This window comes from Curcuma longa, unplaced genomic scaffold, assembly GCF_044706935.1.
Source record: "Curcuma longa cultivar G26 ecotype Majalengka, Jawa Barat unplaced genomic scaffold, ITB_CL_G26_1.1 utg2646_np1212_2152390_RagTag, whole genome shotgun sequence".
Lineage (NCBI taxonomy): Eukaryota > Viridiplantae > Streptophyta > Magnoliopsida > Zingiberales > Zingiberaceae > Curcuma > Curcuma longa.
In genome coordinates, this window is record NW_027435599.1 from 948,583 (window position 1) to 967,706 (window position 19,124).

Genomic DNA, 19,124 nt, shown 5'->3' on the forward strand with positions numbered 1-19,124 from the left:
GATCATTGTAGTTAGATTTCGATTGATTAGAACTATGCCCAATGGACTAAAGAGTAAGTCGACTAAGGAGTCAATGTCGATTGATGAAGAATTCCAATCGACTAATACTACAATAGAAACTCCATAAGAAGTTGTTGCTTTGACAAAGTTGCATTGTAATAGTAGGATGACCTAAGAGCCACAATACCCCAATCTGCTAAAGGGGAAATCTAGCCGACCCAGAAGTAATTGGTAGACTTTGTAAAGTGATTAGAGGAAGCAATTGATCGGTGATAGATCAGCAAGCAGCAAGTGAAGAATGAAGAGATGATAAAAGCTATAAAACAAGACCAAGGTGGAGACTTAAAGGCTGGCTAAAATAAAGTTGGTCAAATTATATTAGAGCTTCTCCCTTGTGTTCATAAGAATTCCTCTTCTATTTACTTGTAATCATTAAAGTTGTAAAAGATTACTCTACCTCCAACAATTCATCGTACAGGAAAAAGATAGTGGCTTTATGGATTGACTCATTGACAAGTCATAGTATGAAATGTCATTCCATGTCATCCGAAACCAGCGGTATTTCCCATTCTGATGTGGGACTAGCATCGATACCCTATCGACACTGCAACCACAAGACTGTCGTGACCTCAGGCGGCTTCACAAGGTCGCCGTTAGGTCGTGGGAACTGTAGGGGTATTAAACTAATAAGTCATACTATGAAACTTTGAGAAAGAGTAATAAAAAAAAGACTAAGGAAGGAGTCCACGGTGACCAAAAATCAATTTGGATTTATGCCTGCAAAGTCGACAATAAAAGCTATACATCTTCTCAGATTACTAATTGAAAAGTATCGGGAACAGAAGCAAGACTTACATAAGATATTCGTCGACCTAGAAAAAGCTTATGATAGAGACTCAAGGGAAATTATATAGAGAATTCTAGAAAAGAAAAGTGTTAGTATAACGTATATTGAACTAATTAAGGATATATATGAAGATGTAATAACAAGAATAAAGACAATTGTTGTTCATCCCCCTCTAGCTTATTTGGCCATCTCATCAATGGATCCCAACATCTAGTTCACATATATATTCAATCTAGGGCTCCTTCATGATCTAGTAGTAAATTTGTCAATTGATCATTGATTGTGAAATTTTTCATTAGACTACACCTTTCTCTCTAATGAAATGGCAATGAGCCACTATATGCTCTATCTTCTTAAAACATTTATATAGGTTATTTTCATGATGACTTGGTTCTCACAGTACTTCATTAGCTCTATAGAAGTATGTTGTAACTAATCAACGGTTGTTTAATCTAAACAAGCTCTAAAATTGGGTTAAAACTCTGTATCCACTTCTATACTTGACCTGACTTCATCTACTTTTTAATCTTCCAAGTGATCAGATTACCTCCAAAAGAATATAATGGATCACTTTAAATTATTGTGGGAGAACTTGTAAAATCAATCACAAGTTATTGTACAATCTAAAGATGACAAGAGTATCATTTGTAAGGTATCATAGGATTCTAAGGAGTGACTCCCAATATTTATGGTAGATAATTTCTAGAAACTAATGGATCACATTGAATGCAAATGCAAATGCAAATGAGATGTTAGCTCTTATAGTTATGAAGTAATCCAATTTCTCTACTATTCTCTATTCTTCCATAAATTAGTTAAGTCGCTTCTCTTGTATTAGTACTAATTTGACATTAGAATCATTTAAGTATCAACATAGTAGCCTAAAGCCAATCAAGCACATTTCAATTAAGAAATATAGCTCCTCCTTAGCAGGTAACCTCTAGACTAAATAATTGAGATCTTCTTATTCTTTAGTATGAAAATTCTAATAAAGGTACATCGTTGGTAGTGTGATCAACATTTCTTCAGCTTGCACACTTGGTCAATTTGCCCTCAAGCAAGAAGCCATAGATGGTGCTCGATATAAATCTCACTAGTAAAATGACCATGAAGGAAGGTGCTGAAAACCAATTATAGTACCTAATAAACTTTTTTGGGGAAAAGAAACTAGCTTCTAAAAATCATTAGAATGAAGAGTATCCATTCATCAATCATGGACTACAGCCAACTAGATCCAAAAAGACTTGAGGTAATTCTAATAATTAAACATGAGACTAAATTAGACAAAATGCAAAATATGGCAGTGACAATAAAGTATTAGATAAATAAAATCAAGAAAATTACTTTAGAATAGCTTTGCAAAGAGCATTAGAAGGTCCAAATTAGAGAAAAGATTTAAGATGACAATACAAGAGGAAGAGCTAGAAAGCCTTGAGGAAGTGTTGAGAATATTTATATCTTTGTTGGTACTATGATGCTCCCAAGTGGCCTAATGCAATCAGGTTGTTTTGACGTGTTGGCAAAAGATTTAATTAGATTTGTATGAGGTAGCTCTTGGAGACAAGAGTAGTAGGGAAAGACACTCTTAAAAAACTAGAGGATAAATTGTCTTGTGCATAAGATAAGAAATTCATAAAGAAGGGACCCATAGGGGAACATGAAGATAGAGGAAAGAGGAAAGAAACATGCACATAAAGAGTAGAGGACAATGTACGATTTATAAATAGTGTAGTAAGAAGTGCATTATCCTAAAATGCTAAAAAGGAACATCTTTATGTAAAAGTAAAATATGAGTGGTCTTAATTCAATGAAAATTCTTCCTTTCCACTACACTATGCAATTATTGGGTATGATTGCAAGAGAAATTTTGAGGTATACCTAAACCTAAAATTAGAAAGTATGAAAGTACTCCTTATCATTATCATTGGATTGTATTGAGTTTTAATCTCAATGTAAAAAAGAGAAAAATATATAGAATCTAAAAAGAGTAATCCAAGAGTTGAACTAACACGACTCATACCCAAACATTGAATATTTACTAAAGCAAAGGGTAAAGATGCAAACTTATACACACTACTGAAGAATAAATACCTATAATGTTTCATTAATTTATATGACTCCCACTTAGGAGATTGAAGACTAGACAAACTAGAAACTACATATTTTAAACTCTTAAAGACTAATATAAAGTTGTGATGGGGCTACTAAAAGAACAAAAAGCAATGAAGCCATATCTAATTGGTGTAATCTACGAGATTCATCCCCTACTCTAATAACCTCCCTATCTATGAATCCTGAATCCTGAATCAAAACCATAGTGATATGGAATATTATGGAACAATTCCATTTAATGAATTTTTATGACTCAATAATAAAGTCAATAGAAACTTCAGTGTATAAAATACATATAATAGAGGCAACCCAATGCCCTTAACTTATGTGTGAAATCTTTAATTTCTTGTGATGTTAATAGGAGTTGTTAGCAATATAAGGGCAAATAAAGAAAATATGTTATCAAAAATATGCTCAAAGGCCCTAAATCTTAAATTTGAGTGATTATTCAAATGTATGAGATAAAAAGCTAGTAGGCATACCTTTATAGGCCAAGAGGTACTTGGATGCAGTGTTGATGACCATCTTGACATAGTTTATAATTTCATTATGTGCTAGTCAACATGGGAAAACCATTGTGTTGTACTTGTTGATTGGTGCACAAAACTCTTCAAGACAACAAAATATGCCTACAATGACATTGAGGGCTTTGCTTGAGGCTTACACATGGGTTTGTAATAAGAATGATTTAGTGATACACTTCTCTGAGGTGATGCGATGCAATGATGATAAGGTTTCTAACAGGTCCAAGGCTTCCATAAGGTATGCAACTCCACCTCACTTGCTACCTAGTTCTCCACTTAGGAGCACAACCACCGGTGCTAGCACTTGACATAGCTGGTTCTGACCAGGAACTGAAACCTTAGTTCAGAATGAGATTCTAAACAGCATTTTGGAGTTGAATGAAGCATGACTACTCTTTGACAACAACTATTACACTAGAATTAGACCCAAAATAGGTAAGGGCTAGTGTACTCTATTAAGAAGTTTTTTTACCTTGGCTATATAAGTTGTGTAAAGGATCACTAGGTGGATATGATAGGGTAGCAAACATCCTTGACATGCCTAAGTTTCCCATAGCAAGAGCACCTAGGCATACTTTATCCACGTGATCGTCCATCATGACCTTACTGACAATTTCCACTAGTGCTGCAATAATTATTAGATGGAATCATGGAAACTTATTGCTAAAGAAAATCAGTCCACTATGGGATCAAAGGATAGTGAACTATGATAGAAGCCAATAATAGTCACATAAGCACGTTTGACTGAGTTGAAATGTAAAAGACTCCCAAAATTTAAGTTTTCACTAGCTCTAACTCAGGATGAATAGTGAGAAGAAATATCATGGTAAGAACTTATTAAAGAGTTCCTACATATCCCTAACATCTGAAGTGATCTGGAAGATATCTCAAAAATCAATTACAAAAGCTTGGGATAAACCAATGTAAGTTGTCATCTCAGTGTCAGACTATCGTAATTGAAAACATAAACAATGGCATCATAAGCTCGAGACTTGTCACCTGTATAAAGATACCAAGTGTATTTTTGTCTCATAGTAGGAGAAATTGCAACGTAAGATATTTAGGAGTCATTTTATCTCAGAATCATGGGTGGTGAGATGTTCCTATTTATGTTGGCCCATGAACCAAACTTGAATCACTTAACCTATAAAGAATAGTCTTTACCATTCAACTTCTCTATGGTAATTATCATGGAGAACTAAAAGGCTGGAAAGATCCAAGGTAGGAGGCTTCAAACAGGTAGTAAAGAAATTTGCCATCATTCTGAATTGATGAGAACTTTTGCAACTTTACTAAATTAACAAATTCAGAAGATTCAATAAATCTGATGTGAAATTTGTTGCATCTAGTAGTGAGGAAATTTACAGATTGCACCATGGTGAGGATCACGTGAAAAGGGAAACAATGCCAAGGGGAGGATTTGTTGAACTGGTGAGTAGGCTTCAAGGTGGGTAAATGCCATAGAGTCAACCTTTTGTGGAGATATCAAGAAGCGATCAACATAAGTGATGTGGAACACATCATGGCACAATCACAACAGGCCAACACTTTATGGTTGACTTGTCGTCAAATTTAGACAGAAAATGCATTCATGGTCATCACAGAAGCTGTAAATCTGGAGGTTGAGTTCAGAGCAAGGGAACTTGACATTTATGAACACTTAGTAGGATAATCTTGGATGACTTGAAATTGAGAAGGAAGTAACATTTAATTGTGTTGGGATAATAAGGGAACAATCAGGGTTGCATCGAATTTTTCAAACATGATTGAACTAAGTATGTGTAATTGGCATGCATTTCATAAACGAGAAGCTTGAAGTTGGCATCACAAAAATTCTCTATGTTTGATAAAAAGAATAGATTGCACAAATATTGGCAAAAGGATTACCCTATGAAGATTTAAGAATTTGGAAATTATATTGGAAAATTTCTAATATCATGCACATACGTTTGTTGTTTGCATTTCATTTAGTCTATCAAGGTGTTTTGCCTCAAAACAAATTGATGGTGGTCTCCTGGATATGGAAAAAGAGAAGGTGAGGGAGCATGTGCCTTTTAGCATTTACAAGCCAGGGTGAGGGTGTGTGGTTTGGGAAAAAATAGAACTTGGGTGTGGCATATTGGAAATTTGACAATTATCTTGAATACATTAGACATTAATACTTGATCATAAAATTTTCAGTACATTTTGTTCAAATAAAGCCCAATGTGTTGACTAGTTTTAATCACTATGTTCATATCACATCCAATGTAAAGATTAGTTTTCAAAAAACCAGTTTACTCCAAGGTAAATTACTAAAATTCTTGACTAAAAATGGAAACAATCCTCAATTTTGTTTAATAAGGAATCAAGATTAAGATATTCTATTTTTCAAACTTTAGACGTTGACCAAGCCTTTTGCTATTAGTGGATACAAAATAAACAAACTCATGGCTTATAATAAATGAATTTAAATAATGCATCCTTAATATCAATTTAAATGAACCTGTTTTATATGATGATGACAATAAGATCAATACTTAACATACTAAAATATTATGCAGAAATGAAGTTAAGAGAGACAAGATAATAACTTACGGCAATCATAACACTTTCATGAAATATGAGAGGTGAGATGAAAACCCAGAATATGTCATAACAAAAAGCACAACAAAGAAGAACTGATGCCACCTGAATACAAGAGTAAAACCTTATATTAAGAAATATGTTAGGTGAAATATGTTTTTGTCTTTCGAGTTACCTACTTACCTTGATATTTGGTAACTGGAGAACACGCAACACTGTTATCATTAAGCATATTCCCTGAATGAATTACAAAGAAGGTTTTCAATTGAAGTAAGACAAAGCAGGAAAAAAAAAGAATCAGACCATCCTGAAGCACATGGAAGGAAAATAATTAATCTAATGCAGCAGACATCACTACTTTTTTAGTTGTATTTTGTGTAATTTATGAGATTAAACCATGAATAAAAATTATTCCTATAGTTCATTTCAAGCTCAAGATAGCACAGCAGAGTAGTTAAGTAAATAGGCTTAGTCCAAAACTTTGAATCATCATCTAAGTATCCAAAGAACATTCCTGAATTGCAGATTTCAAGAATTCACCATTGATTCTTTTTTTAAAAAAAGAAAAAGAAGACCATAAGCCTGAAATGAAAGGATTCGAGTGATAGGAAATGTGTGTCTGAGTGGAGAGTTAAGATGGTAGTTCAATGTTATATGTGAGGTTGAGGTATTTGTCAATGTTGGTGGTTTTTCTCAGATGTGAAGTTGTAGGTTGAATTGAGTTGGTGATAGTGTCGATGTTACCTTGTTCACTCTTTTTTTGTTTTCCTTGTTAATATTGACTTGTTTGGTTACAACAGATTCCTTGTAAATACACCATATTAATTGACATGCCATAGGTTATTTTATGTAATTACATTTTAGTATATCCTCATTGAGATATTCATATGCTATAAATAGACCATTATATGATAGTTTGCTTATTTGGTTGTATACTATGCTTTATATTGCAAATAGTTTTTGTTAGAATATTTAGGAATAAATATTCTGTTAGGGATAAATATTTCGTTTCTTTTTTTTATAGAATAATTCTCCTAAAATAGGTCTCTATATTCGTGTATAAATAGGGGTTTATCTCTTGTAATAAAGCAAGATTCCATATTATTTTACATGGTATCAGAGCGAGGCTAGGTTTAGGGTTATCCACCAAAACCAATCCTCTTCCTTCTCTCTCTCTGTTCGCCACGTGTTTTCCTCGCGTGCATTTCTGTTCGCCGTCTTTACCAACCGCGAGAGATCAACCCTGTCTCGCGGTCGGTATCAGAGCCCGGTTAGGTTTGGGTTTTCCTCCCTCCGGTTTAGGTTTTCCATTTAGAGCCACCAAATTAGATTTTTCCTTTTCTCTTTCGCCTCTTCCCTTTCCACCGCGCGCATGTTCATCGTGTCTCGGAAAAACACGAGCACACGCGCGCGTCTCTTCCTCCCTGTCTCGCGGCGCCTCCCCCTCCAGAGCGTCGCCGACCAAGGAAAGCTATGTCACAGCGCCACCTTCGCTTCTTCTCTAGAGCTACGTCGCGGCGCCACCTTCGCTTCTTCTTCCCAGCAAGCAACGCGCCGCCTCCTCCGTTAGCAGCGACCGAGTCTTTCTCTTTTGGCCGACTGCAAATCCGAACGCCTCTGCCGCCTCCTCCGGTCATGCTCTCCGTCGTGCGCGAAACCGTCGGGGCTCTCCCTTCTGAGGTATCTCCTCCTTCTCCTGATCCCGAGCCTGAGCACAGGAAGCCACGTCGCACGTCTTCCTCGACGTGACGAGATTCCTGTGCTGCATCCCTGCGTTAGCGTGGCGTCTCCTCTCCCATGAGCAGAGGAACCGGGATCACTGGAAGCAGTGCGTCTCCTGCCGCAACGACACATCGCCTTCTGCAGCAACAGGAGGGCGATCGCTCCCTCCGCGCGAAGGCAAAGCTCGTGTTTTTTTCTCCTACGCCGCCTTCCTCGTCGCACGTTTTCCTCGTTGCGACGTAGCAATCGCAGCGGCTTCCTCGTCGAGCGTCTTCCTCGACGCCACGAGCAGCACGTCTTCCTCCTGCTGCAGCGACGCATCGCCTTCTGCAATAACAGGAGGGTGATCTCTCCCTCCGCGTGAAGGCGAAGCTTGTGTTTTTTTCTCCTCTGTCGCTTTCCTCGTCGTGCGTTTTCCTCGTTGCAACACAGCAATCGTAGTGGCTTCCTCGTCGTGCGTCTTCCTCGACGCGACGAGCAGCACGTCTTCCTCACGCGGCTAGGGTCTCTGGATTTCAGATCGCGACGCAAGGATCGCGCTATCTTCTTCTCCTGGTCGCGCGTCTTCCTCAACGCGACGAGTAGCACGTCTTCCTCGACGCGATGAGAAGCACGTCTTCCTTACGCGGCTAGGGTGTCTGGATTTCAGATCACGACGCAAGGATCGCGCCGTCTTCTTCTGCTTGTCCGCGCCTCCTCTCTTCTCAACAGAAGCAGCAACATCAACCACTTCTCTTCTCTGCTGCCCTCTTCTAGTAATGGCAGCAAGTTAGCAGTTTCTCAAAGAGACATTGAGATGTTATGACACGCATTATCCGATATATCAGAGGTGCTCCAGGAAAAGATTTTTTGTACGGAGACAAAGGACATACTCGAGTCATAAGCTATTCTGATGCAGATTGGATAGGATCTCCCATTGATAGGAAATCTACTTCAGGTTTTTGTATATTTGTCGGAGATAACCTTAGTTCTTGGAAAAGCAAAAAGTAGAATGTTGTGGCAAGATCCAGTGCAAAGGCAGAATATCGAACTATAACCATAGCCAGTCAAGAGCTTAATGGCTCAAACAATTGCTTCAAGAGCTAAGATTTGGAGAGGTTACACAAATGTCACTTATATGTGACAATCAAGCCGCCATGCATATTGCCTCGAATCCAATTTTCATGAGAGGACAAAGCATATTGAAGTCGACTGTCACTTTGTCAGAGAAAAAGTAATATCTAGTGAAATATCTATTAGTTTTGTTAACTCACAAGATCAACTAGCAGATATATTCACCAAGTCACTGAGAGATCCTCGAATTAACTACATATGTAACAAGCTGGGTACATATGATTTATATTCTCCAGCTTGAGGGGGAGTGTTAGAATATTTAGGAATAAATATTCTGTTAGGGATAAATATTCCGTTTCTCTTTTTTATAGAATAATTCTCCTAGAATAGGTCTCTATATTCGTGTATAAATAGGGGTTTATCTCTTGTAATAAAGCAAGATTCCATATTATTTTATAGTTTTGATACCGAATGAAGATAACACATTAAATAGATACTTAAGGTACCTTATGTTAGGATCTAGTGAACATAATACATAACACAACACTAAACAAATTACTTTGGATGTTGAGACACTTGCTATGGATGTATTGAAGATATTATGACATGCATATAAGACCTTTGACTTAATAGATAACCTAGAACAATAACAGTTACCACTACAAGGCTTCAAGGAGAGAGTATCTAATTCCTTGGTAGGTTGGAGTTAGATTTTCTAGGATTTCTCTAGTGACATACTTTATGTGATTTTTGAGATGTTTTGGGATTTCACTTGTAAATCCTTTAACATTGTTATGTTGTAGAACTTTATATTTATATTTTTTTGGACCTTGTTACATTTTGTTTATGTTTCACAACATGTGAAAAAACTTATATGGTTTTCCTTTACAAATAAAGTTTACTTTTGTTATATTATGATTGTGTAATCTTGGTAGTGTTTATTAGGGAGTACTTTGTTTATATCAATGAATCATGTTCAATAGATATTGAAGAAATTGTCGCATGGCCATTACGAGTTTTATGTTATGCCAATGGCTGTGGAGACACCTGAGGTGAGAGATAGGAAGTTAATTGAAAATTATGAGGATAGATGTGTCAGACTAAGTGGAAAAAAAGTGGAGTCTCTTCTATCTTAATATCTATAGTTGATGATGTACTAACATTTCCCATATCTTAAGTAAGATAAGGGCTATTGTAGTGCACGTAACTAGTCACCTGACTGAATAAAGTTTAGAGATGTGCCTCAATATGAAGGTTTGGTTAAATACTGAGAACTACCTACAAGATAAAGGCACACATGCAATATTCAACTATGATGAACAAGTTGTACCAAACTTGATAATTTTTTTAAAATGTTGTACCAAACTTGATGTAAGTATTAAGCCTAATTAATTTTTTTTATTATTTTACATTTTTTAACAAATTTAAAAACATATTAAATCAATATAATAGGGCATGCGGGCTTGAGTGGTTTTGACCTTAGCCATTTGACACGACCAGAAATGGAACAAGCCATAGTTGGCTTAGTATGGTTCCTAACAAAGTTGAATCTGTGCAACAACACATTGGCACCTCTATCTATTTTGTCATCTTTAATTGCAAAAGTGCATAATACTAAAAACATTGTCATTGTTGATCTACAATCGAATATAAAGATTTGAGCATGCTATAATTAATAAATCATACTTTGCTACTATAACAAAATCATCTAGGGCAAACATTAAAAGTGTGTATCTTTTTAAGATTATCATTAAAGGGGTATCTTTGCATTATTATTAAAAAGACGTCATAGAATTGTTGGTGCAATTATGCCCCAAATGATTAGCTGCGACCTTGGATTTTTTATGTTTGGGCAAAGGGTTTAAATTTAACTTTTGTTTTTTGACATGTGTGTTTTGGTGTGCAGAGACTTACAAGAACACACATAGAGGTTGGAGAGCTTGTGCTCAACGAGGTTGAGTGATGATTGTGGATAATGATTTGGCATGGCCAAGGTGGCTCACTCAATGACTTAGAGGTGCATAGAGATTGGTAAAGGATGGTATGGAACATGCGAGGGGCCACAAAATGAGAAGCATTGAGGTGGTGTTGGAGCAACTTTAGAACGATTACTTGGCCAAATTAGAGGCTCGATAGCTCGAGAGCTGAAGAGATCAAAAAGGGTTGCATGAGACGACTGAGGGATCACAGAATGAGAAGCAATGAGGAGTGACGACTATAGATGATGGAGGCAAACTACGTAGATGAAGACAAAGGATAACGTGGAGGAGATGAGGGGTCATGTGCATCCGAGGGAAAAAGTAATCTGACACAAGATAGCCGAGGGGTAAAGTCAAGCTGTGAAAAGCTATGAGTGGTAAAATTACATGGTGAGCTGTAAGAGATGAGTGGCTTGTACAGATGGGGTTGGGGCAGAACTAAACGTAGGCAAACTCGGCCTTAAAATTGGTCGTAATTGGATTTCAAATTAGCTGATAATAGAGAGTCATGTCAACTAATGGAATGGGGAAATCCAAAATGCCAAAGATTCAAGGTTTAGAGTCCAACCAATCAACTGATATGAAATCTATTTGAATGATGAAGTAGTCGACTGAGGCAAGGCAACGAACAAAATATTTATTTCAGACGATCAGGCAACTAGCGGCACATCAATCAACTAATGGTAAAGTTCTAATTAGTTGATGCCAAGGATAGAAAGTAGAAAGAGCTATTGGAGCTCAACAATGGTCGAATCAAGTAAAGCTATCGATTGATGGTACAAACTAGTCGTAGATCAAATTACAGCAAGAGGTTTCGAAGGTTATAAAAGAAGGGCTTCGGGGATGCTTCAACGTTGGCGAAATAGAATTGGAAAACCGCTATGGCATTCCTTTCACTTGTAATCTTGATCTTCTAAGACATTTCTGCACCTCAATAGTTAAGTAAGAAGGAAAAAGGTAGTGACTTTCTAGGAGTAATCCACTAACGGATCATAGATTGTGGCATAGGAGTTCGGAGGTACTAGTAAACCACATATAAGTCATGTGTGTTGAATGGTATATGCTTGTATGGTTTTTATACCACTATGCTAACTTGTGTAACCTTGATAGATCTATAGAACGAGTAGTTAGAAATTTGTGTTTGCGAGTGCATACGCTATTCACTTACTCAATCTTGTCCTAACAAGAGCATCCCACTTTATGCTTTTTACCAAACATATCCTTCTAAACTACCTTCGCCACTTACGTAAACAAAATTATATTGGTTCTCTTCTAGCTTATGTCCCACCTAATCCATCAAGGAATGTGCTAATATTACTACAATCCTTTAACTTTGGTATACCAATGTACCCTTTCTTCTCCCTGCAAATGTCTCTTCATCTCCGTACCGTTAATAGCTCCTTTCCTTTCTACTTTTATCTTCATTATTGTTCTTCTCTAGGAATCTCTGTTTTTGTTTCTTTTCTATTTTCATGTATATATTTTTAAAGTCATCATTCATTCACAAGTGCCTTTACATTATAAACCTTAAAGAAATTCAAAATAAATAGATTTTGGCCTTCACTTATGTAATTCTTTTTTTTTTACTTCCTTCAAGACCATGTAGCAATTTCGTCAAAATTGTTACATGGATCTAAAATGTTCAAAATTGAAAAAGGCATATAATGACTCCATAACATCCAAGTAGACGCATAGGAGTACTTATTTATAAATTTAAATTGGTTTGAATTCATTTAGTAATTTTGAACAAAACTATTACATAAATCTAAAATGTTCAAAATTGGAAAAAAATACATATAACAATTTCATATATTACAGGGAGCACATAAGAGTGCTTGTTTATGGATTAGATAAATTTAGGTCTACGTAGTAGGCATGGTCAAAACTATTACATAGACCAAAAATATTCAAGATTAGGAAAAAAGGCATATAACAATTTCATAAGCTTTAGGGAACATATAAGAGTGCTTGTTTGTGAATTTAGACCATTTTAGATTCATGTAATAATTTTTTTGGCCAAAAATTCTACAAAGTCCTAAACTAGCCTAAATTTGAAAAAGAAGACATATAAGAAGGCATAAGAGTTTTTTTGTTATGAACTAATCTAAACTAGGTTCATATAGAATTTTGACTAAATTTGTTACATAGACTTAAAATGCCCAAAATTAGAAAAGAAAGACATATAATGACTTCTTAGGGTTCAAGAAACATAGAGTGCTTGTTGTGAAATAAGATCAATTTAGATTCTTATAGTAGTTTTGAACAAATCTATTATATGGTCCTAACTTACTCTAAGTTAAAAAAAAAAACACATGCATTTTTAATAATTCTTTAATTTATAATTCACCTTACAATTTTAAAATTTCATAATAATCTATATCACTTTGTTTCTATTTTTTATTGTAATTTTAATTGTTTACATATGTTTTAAATTTAAAAATGAGCAGTTTTAACCAAAACTACATGAGCTTGCTTAACTGTGCACATTAGACCAATTAAACAACCTGTTTAATATTTTTAGAGGGCAAGTGAAGGTGCAGCTGGTTGAGAAAGACAAATTTTGTAGACAATTAGGTGGGACATCTTGGACACTCATTTGATGATAACTCAAAAAGGGTGGCTCCTTTAATGATTCTGTAAAAGTGAATACCCTTTTAATTTTTGCCCCATTATCTATGGGCTTGGATCCTGCATCTCTTTCCTATTGATAAGAAAAAAAAAAGTACTTGCAAGTGTTACCCTAGTATTTAACGAGGAAGATAGGCAAAAATATTAAAGGAGAAGCACTTGATTAAAAACAGGATTATTTGGTTTTCTATTGATTTATTTTGTCCTTTCGGAAATCCATATAGCAGGTGAGAAATCAATTTGCAACTTAAAATGAGTTAATTTCCTATGAACCACATGTCATTTCCCTACTTTTTGTGGAAGTCAATACTAGTAAAATAGTAGTAGTTATCTTACAAGAATATCTTGGCCAACCCATGCCTGTGGTGAATGTCGATTTACTACCCAAAGAATAGAAAAGACTATGCACAATGGCAGGAGCACAATAGCAAGAATCGTAACATCCCCCAAAAGAGGAATATTTACTTTCATCTGCTTGCACCCTTTGAACATTCTGCACGATAATACAATACAAGATTTTAAGCTTACAAAACAAAGCATGTTAAAGATAATTCTGTGCAACCAACTGTGAGTTCTGATCCTTAAAGTACCTTGAGATTAGTGAAACAAGACAGGCATGCAGTCCCTGATACACATAAACTTCAAAACAGATATCAGGGTTGAAATATGTAAATTAAATAATTGGAAAGCTAGCGACTTATCTAGCTATAATTGACAATATTGCACCAAATCACAACGCAGTGATATGGCTGCATTAATATCCCATATATACCTGTGAACCAGCTATGGCAAACATTACATTTAGCAGCATCACAAACCCTGTGGACATGAAGAAGAAGAGTAACACCAGAAATGCTGATGCTACTACAATAAAACCCAAGGCTCCCACTTCTTTTATTTCTATAGTTTCCTTCTCACTAGATTCTCTGTTTGTGTCAGCATTACTATGACCCTGTTGATAACATAAGCAATATAGTTTATGCACATTTTCTGTAAAAACGAACAATATGCTGAGACAGATAAATCAAATATGTATGCACAGCAAATAAAAAGAGTTTGTTTTCAGTGTCAGTGCCATGCCGGTCGGCAAGTAAAACAATATGTTTCACCTGTGCCTTCCGGTACAGTACAAAATTTTAAACCATGGAGGATCGTCAAACCCCCATTAAAAAGGGTACAAAATGTTAAAAGGACTGATTTTCTTATTTTGGTTGATTGAATGGCTTCATATAGTTTACTGGATTTCCATAATGCAGTAAATTGAACATTGAAACATTTAGTAGTCCAGCTTTGAAAAATCATTAAAAGTTCCGCAAAATTTTAAAATTCATGAAATTTTGTATACACATATAACTAGGTAAATTTTACCTAGGAAAAATAGTTTTGTATATAAATGTTGCATATTTTAGGATTTTACCACAAAATTCAAAATGATTAAAAAGATTAATTTTTTAGCATGTAACATATGCTCTTCTAATTACAAATTGTTTATTTTTATAAATTTGGCACTACATATCACTGGATAAAATGTGTTTAAAATATAAATAGGTAATTTAAATAAATCTATGATGTATTTGATAATTTTTTAAAACTCAGTCATAAAACTTAATGATGTTGTTCATGGGAAAATTTTCAACCATGATCATTTTGAACTAAGTTTACATGATCAACTACATAAGTATGGTTGATTATTGTCATCATTAATTCACAATTTGATATTTTTGGTCCAATTAAATGCATTATAACAAACATCATGAGCTAAAATAACATTCTACCATTTTACTTATCATCTAAGTGTCTCAATACTTAGATACATTATTTCTAAAATTTATTGTGAGATGTCTAAGGTCAATGTTTTCTATGTGACTATGCAGATGGAAAACTAAATATAAGTCAATCATGCAACATAAGTTAGCCTATCATATAAATTATCAATGATTCAAGCATATATAACATATAAGTCCCCAATTGTCTATTTCATACAATTACAGACATATATGAATCATATTATTTAACACTAGACTTTAAATATTGTATCAACTATCATATAAATTAACCATTGTCCCCAATTGCTAGCATCCCATAATCTACTTTAGCAAGAGGTAAATGATGTAAGCATCCCTAATCTACTTTAAAAAGAGGTAGACGATTTAGTAAACCAATATATGAGACTCTCCACTAAGTTTACTAAATACCTCCTGCGAATCCACTTTTTAAGGATGTTGTTGTCCTTTTTTTTGATAATCCAAATGTCTATGCTTCGCCCAATTAATCCTGGAGGTAAACGGCCTTTCCCCCTAGTTTGCCTTCTAGATAAATCTGGAACATAGCTTATGAACACTTAGAAGTTGACCTCAAAGATATTTGATGTTGTTGGCCTTTTTGAGTTTACTCCAAGAAGGTCACTTATTACATTCGTAGGTTTTGGTTGGCCTTAACTATAATTGATGAATATGTATTTTCTTTGGATTTTGACTTGTATGTCAACCCAATCTTGTTATAGTTTATCCTTTGACTCTCAATTATGATGTTTAAACTCTTTGAGCCACAAACAAACTTGTTAATGATTTCTTTAAATCATCATTTTCAACTAAATTCTTAATCTGAAGTCAATCATGTACATGTGATTCATCTCATAGTGGTGGAAATAAGCTAATCTTATCTTTTAAAGTAGAAACTAACCTCTTTAAATGTTTGTTCTTGCTTTTGGCATTTCCTTTTAAGTTGGTGAAACTACCTATGATATCTAACAATTTATCTACTAAAGAAGAGTTTATCTCATCATTCATGTTGTGCAATGTTCCCCTTGGCAAGTGCTTGAATCTCCCTCATCACTTGAAAAGACACCATTATGAATAACCATGAGTGTTAGATTGTATTTACTTTCAAACCTATTCTTGTTCTTTTTCTTATGGAGAAGCACCATCATGAATGGCCATTAGTGCTAGATTGCATTTTCTTATATGTAAATGCTCTTGTTTCTCTTTGGATGTGGATGTGTTATCCCAAGTTGCCCTTAATGGCCATTGGTTTTTTTTCCTTCTCTTCTACTTTTTCTTTATCTTCTCCCTTCTGGTTGGCTTTTTTCTATTTTTGACAATTTTCTTTAATGTGCCCTTTTTTATTGCAATTGAAATACCAAACTACCCTCTTTTCTCCTACTTGTTCTTCTTCACTTTAATTCTCTTAATCTCACTTCTACTTGATTTCTTATTTTTCCTAAAGACTCTTCAATATGTGTGCCACTTATGATTCTTCATCACTCAGATAATCATGATGATGGTGATCCGGATAGCAATGAAGAGGATGAAGACATGCTCCTATTTTCTTCGTTTTGTGCTACAAAAGCAGTGTCTTTCCTTTGACTTGTTTCTCTTGCTTCTCAATATGTATATTCTGACGTTCAAACAACTCTCCATTATTGAGAAGAGTTCTTTTATAATGCCCACTTCAAGGTTCCTTAAAAATGCATAAACAATTGAGGCCCATTTTGGAGTCCTGGAAATCCATTCAATGCATTCTAGAATGTAGTCGTATTTATTATTTCTTCTTGGATGCTCATTAAGTTATTTATTAACTCTATCAATCTTTTGTGCATTTGAGCAATGGCTTCATCTTCTAATCTTGAGTGTATTCAGTTGTGTTCTTAAGAGATCTCTCTTGGAAAATTTGGCACTGAATGTGCCCTCATGTAATTTTATAAACTTCTTCATCAATTGTTTTTCACTTTTGTATTTTCTAATCTTATTTATGCCTTATAAAGGGAGTGTTCATCAAAAGACCTTGTGCCTTTCAATTCACTATCCATTGTTTTACTTTTTAGTCCATCTTGCTATCTTTAATACTTCTTCATCTTGATCTCTCAGAGCTTTATATCCTCCTTCTATTGCTATAGCCACAATAATTTTTCGATCAAAATCTCAAACCATGACGGAATTTTGGTCTTTGGTGTTTCAGTATTGTGTAGATGTTCTAATTTATGGTATTAGTGGTGAATTAAAAATGGAAGAAGGAAGGATATGAAGGAAAATAAAATAAGACGACTATATATTAAATTTAGACTTTGTATTCTATTTGAAATTGGTATAATTTTGATATTATTTTGTACGAAGACAAGTTGCAAACAAAAAAATAACAATACATAAGCAGTGTTATATCATGCTAAGGGGTGTAAATAGTTGGCATGACAGATACTCATTGACATGATTGACACAGTGACACAACCATAGATTCAATTACCGTGCTATACCGATTAGTACGAGCAGAAGTTTTTGTTCAGCTCGCGGACTGGAAAGGTGTCAAGGTGGACCTCATGGCGTCCACAAAGAGGTCATGAAGACAACCACAACCTCCTCGCGGCGTCGTGGAGGCAACCACAAGGTCATGGCTACCTTCAAGTTTTTTTTATAAATTTATTTATTTTCATTTCTATTTTTATTTTTTAATTAATTTATTTATATTATGCATTTCTATCCATTAATTTAAATTCCTTCCCTTATTTTTTTCATTTAATTTTTTCTCCTTGATTCATTAATTTTTTTCTCCCATCTGTCCACAAGGTAAACAAAGATAGGAAAAACCTCTTTGCCTTTTTAATAATAATTAATTTTTTACCTCTATCTATCGATGAAAAAAAATTCCTCTTAAAAGATAGATAATTTTTCCCTTCTATCTATCCACAAGATAAGTAAAAAAAATAAATCCCATTAAAATGGAGAAAACATATTGTTAGAAAAAAATATAAAAAACTAAATATAATATAATTTCTAACCTTATGAAATATACTACTATCAATTAAATTATTATATATATAAATTTAATTTAATTTTAAATCGATCAAAATAATTTTTTTTAATTTATTTGATCCTGCCATGTCTACTTAATAAATTTTAACTAATCTTAAATTAATTTTTACTTAATAAATATCTATAAAAGGGCAACCTGGTGCATGAAATTGCCGTCAATACGGATTCCGAGGAAGAATTTATTGCACGCAGTCTTATCCTATTTTGTAAGAGATAATTTTTGAGACTCGAACCTATGACCTTTATAATAATCAAATATTAATAAAAAATTTAATTAATATATTTATATTTAAAAATATATCGAAATTGTATTGGTATAGGACGATACAGTACCGAAACTATATCGTTCCGATTATAAATTAAAATTTTGACATGGTTTGAAATTTTAAACCTTGGACCCAATGTAGATTTGTATTAAGTAGTATTAAGTTTTAAAAATTATTGGAATGATACGTTATAACCATGTTATCCATCATAGTGCAAGATTCCAAACTATGGAAAATATAAGAAGCACCCATCCATGAACGTAGATAACTCTAGATCAAGCAAGATGATGCAAATTCTATGCTTTATTTTATGTGTATCTTTATGAAGACATTACCCTAGTTTGACTTGAAATTATTCATCTAAAATTTTAATATTTACAATTTTTTTACCATGAGGTGTCCACATGAAATATTAAATGTAAAACAATTCTTATTCAAGGCAAGAGCGACAAAGTTAAACCTCTCTCAATATTGTCATTATATGAATATGAACCATCAACCTTTTGCCAAAAGTCCTCCCGATCTACCTCATTTACCACTGGGCTAAACAATTGTTGCTTAATAGCTACACATATTGATGGTAAGATGCATATGGATTCTTGATCAGTTAACTGAACCTCCAT

General features: G+C 34.4%; 1 protein-coding gene across 1 annotated transcript; it reads right to left on the reverse strand.

The window, feature by feature from the left end:
- Positions 1–5,953: 5,953 nt before the first annotated feature.
- On the reverse strand, positions 5,954–19,124 carry LOC141820096 (signal peptide peptidase-like 2). Its single transcript, XM_074707378.1, has 7 exons — positions 19,029–19,124; positions 14,201–14,382; positions 14,021–14,098; positions 13,767–13,923; positions 6,232–6,285; positions 6,061–6,153; positions 5,954–5,968 (listed from the first exon to the last, which is right to left on the reverse strand). The coding sequence occupies exons 1-7, from the start codon at positions 19,122–19,124 to the stop codon at positions 5,954–5,956; spliced, it is 675 nt and encodes a 224-aa protein (XP_074563479.1).

Excerpts from the sequence above, each read along its gene's own strand:
- LOC141820096 (XM_074707378.1), bottom strand. The coding sequence starts at position 19,124 with ATGGAGGTTCAGTTAACTGATCAAGAATCCATATGCATCTTACCATCA. Across the intron at positions 14,383-19,028 it reads TTAGCCCAGTGGTAAATGAG|GGTCATAGTAATGCTGACAC; the intron begins GTAGATCGGGAG and ends TGTTATCAACAG. Across the intron at positions 6,286-13,766 it reads GGGTTGGCCAAGATATTCTT|GGAATATGCTTAATGATAAC; the intron begins GTAAGATAACTA and ends TAATTCATTCAG.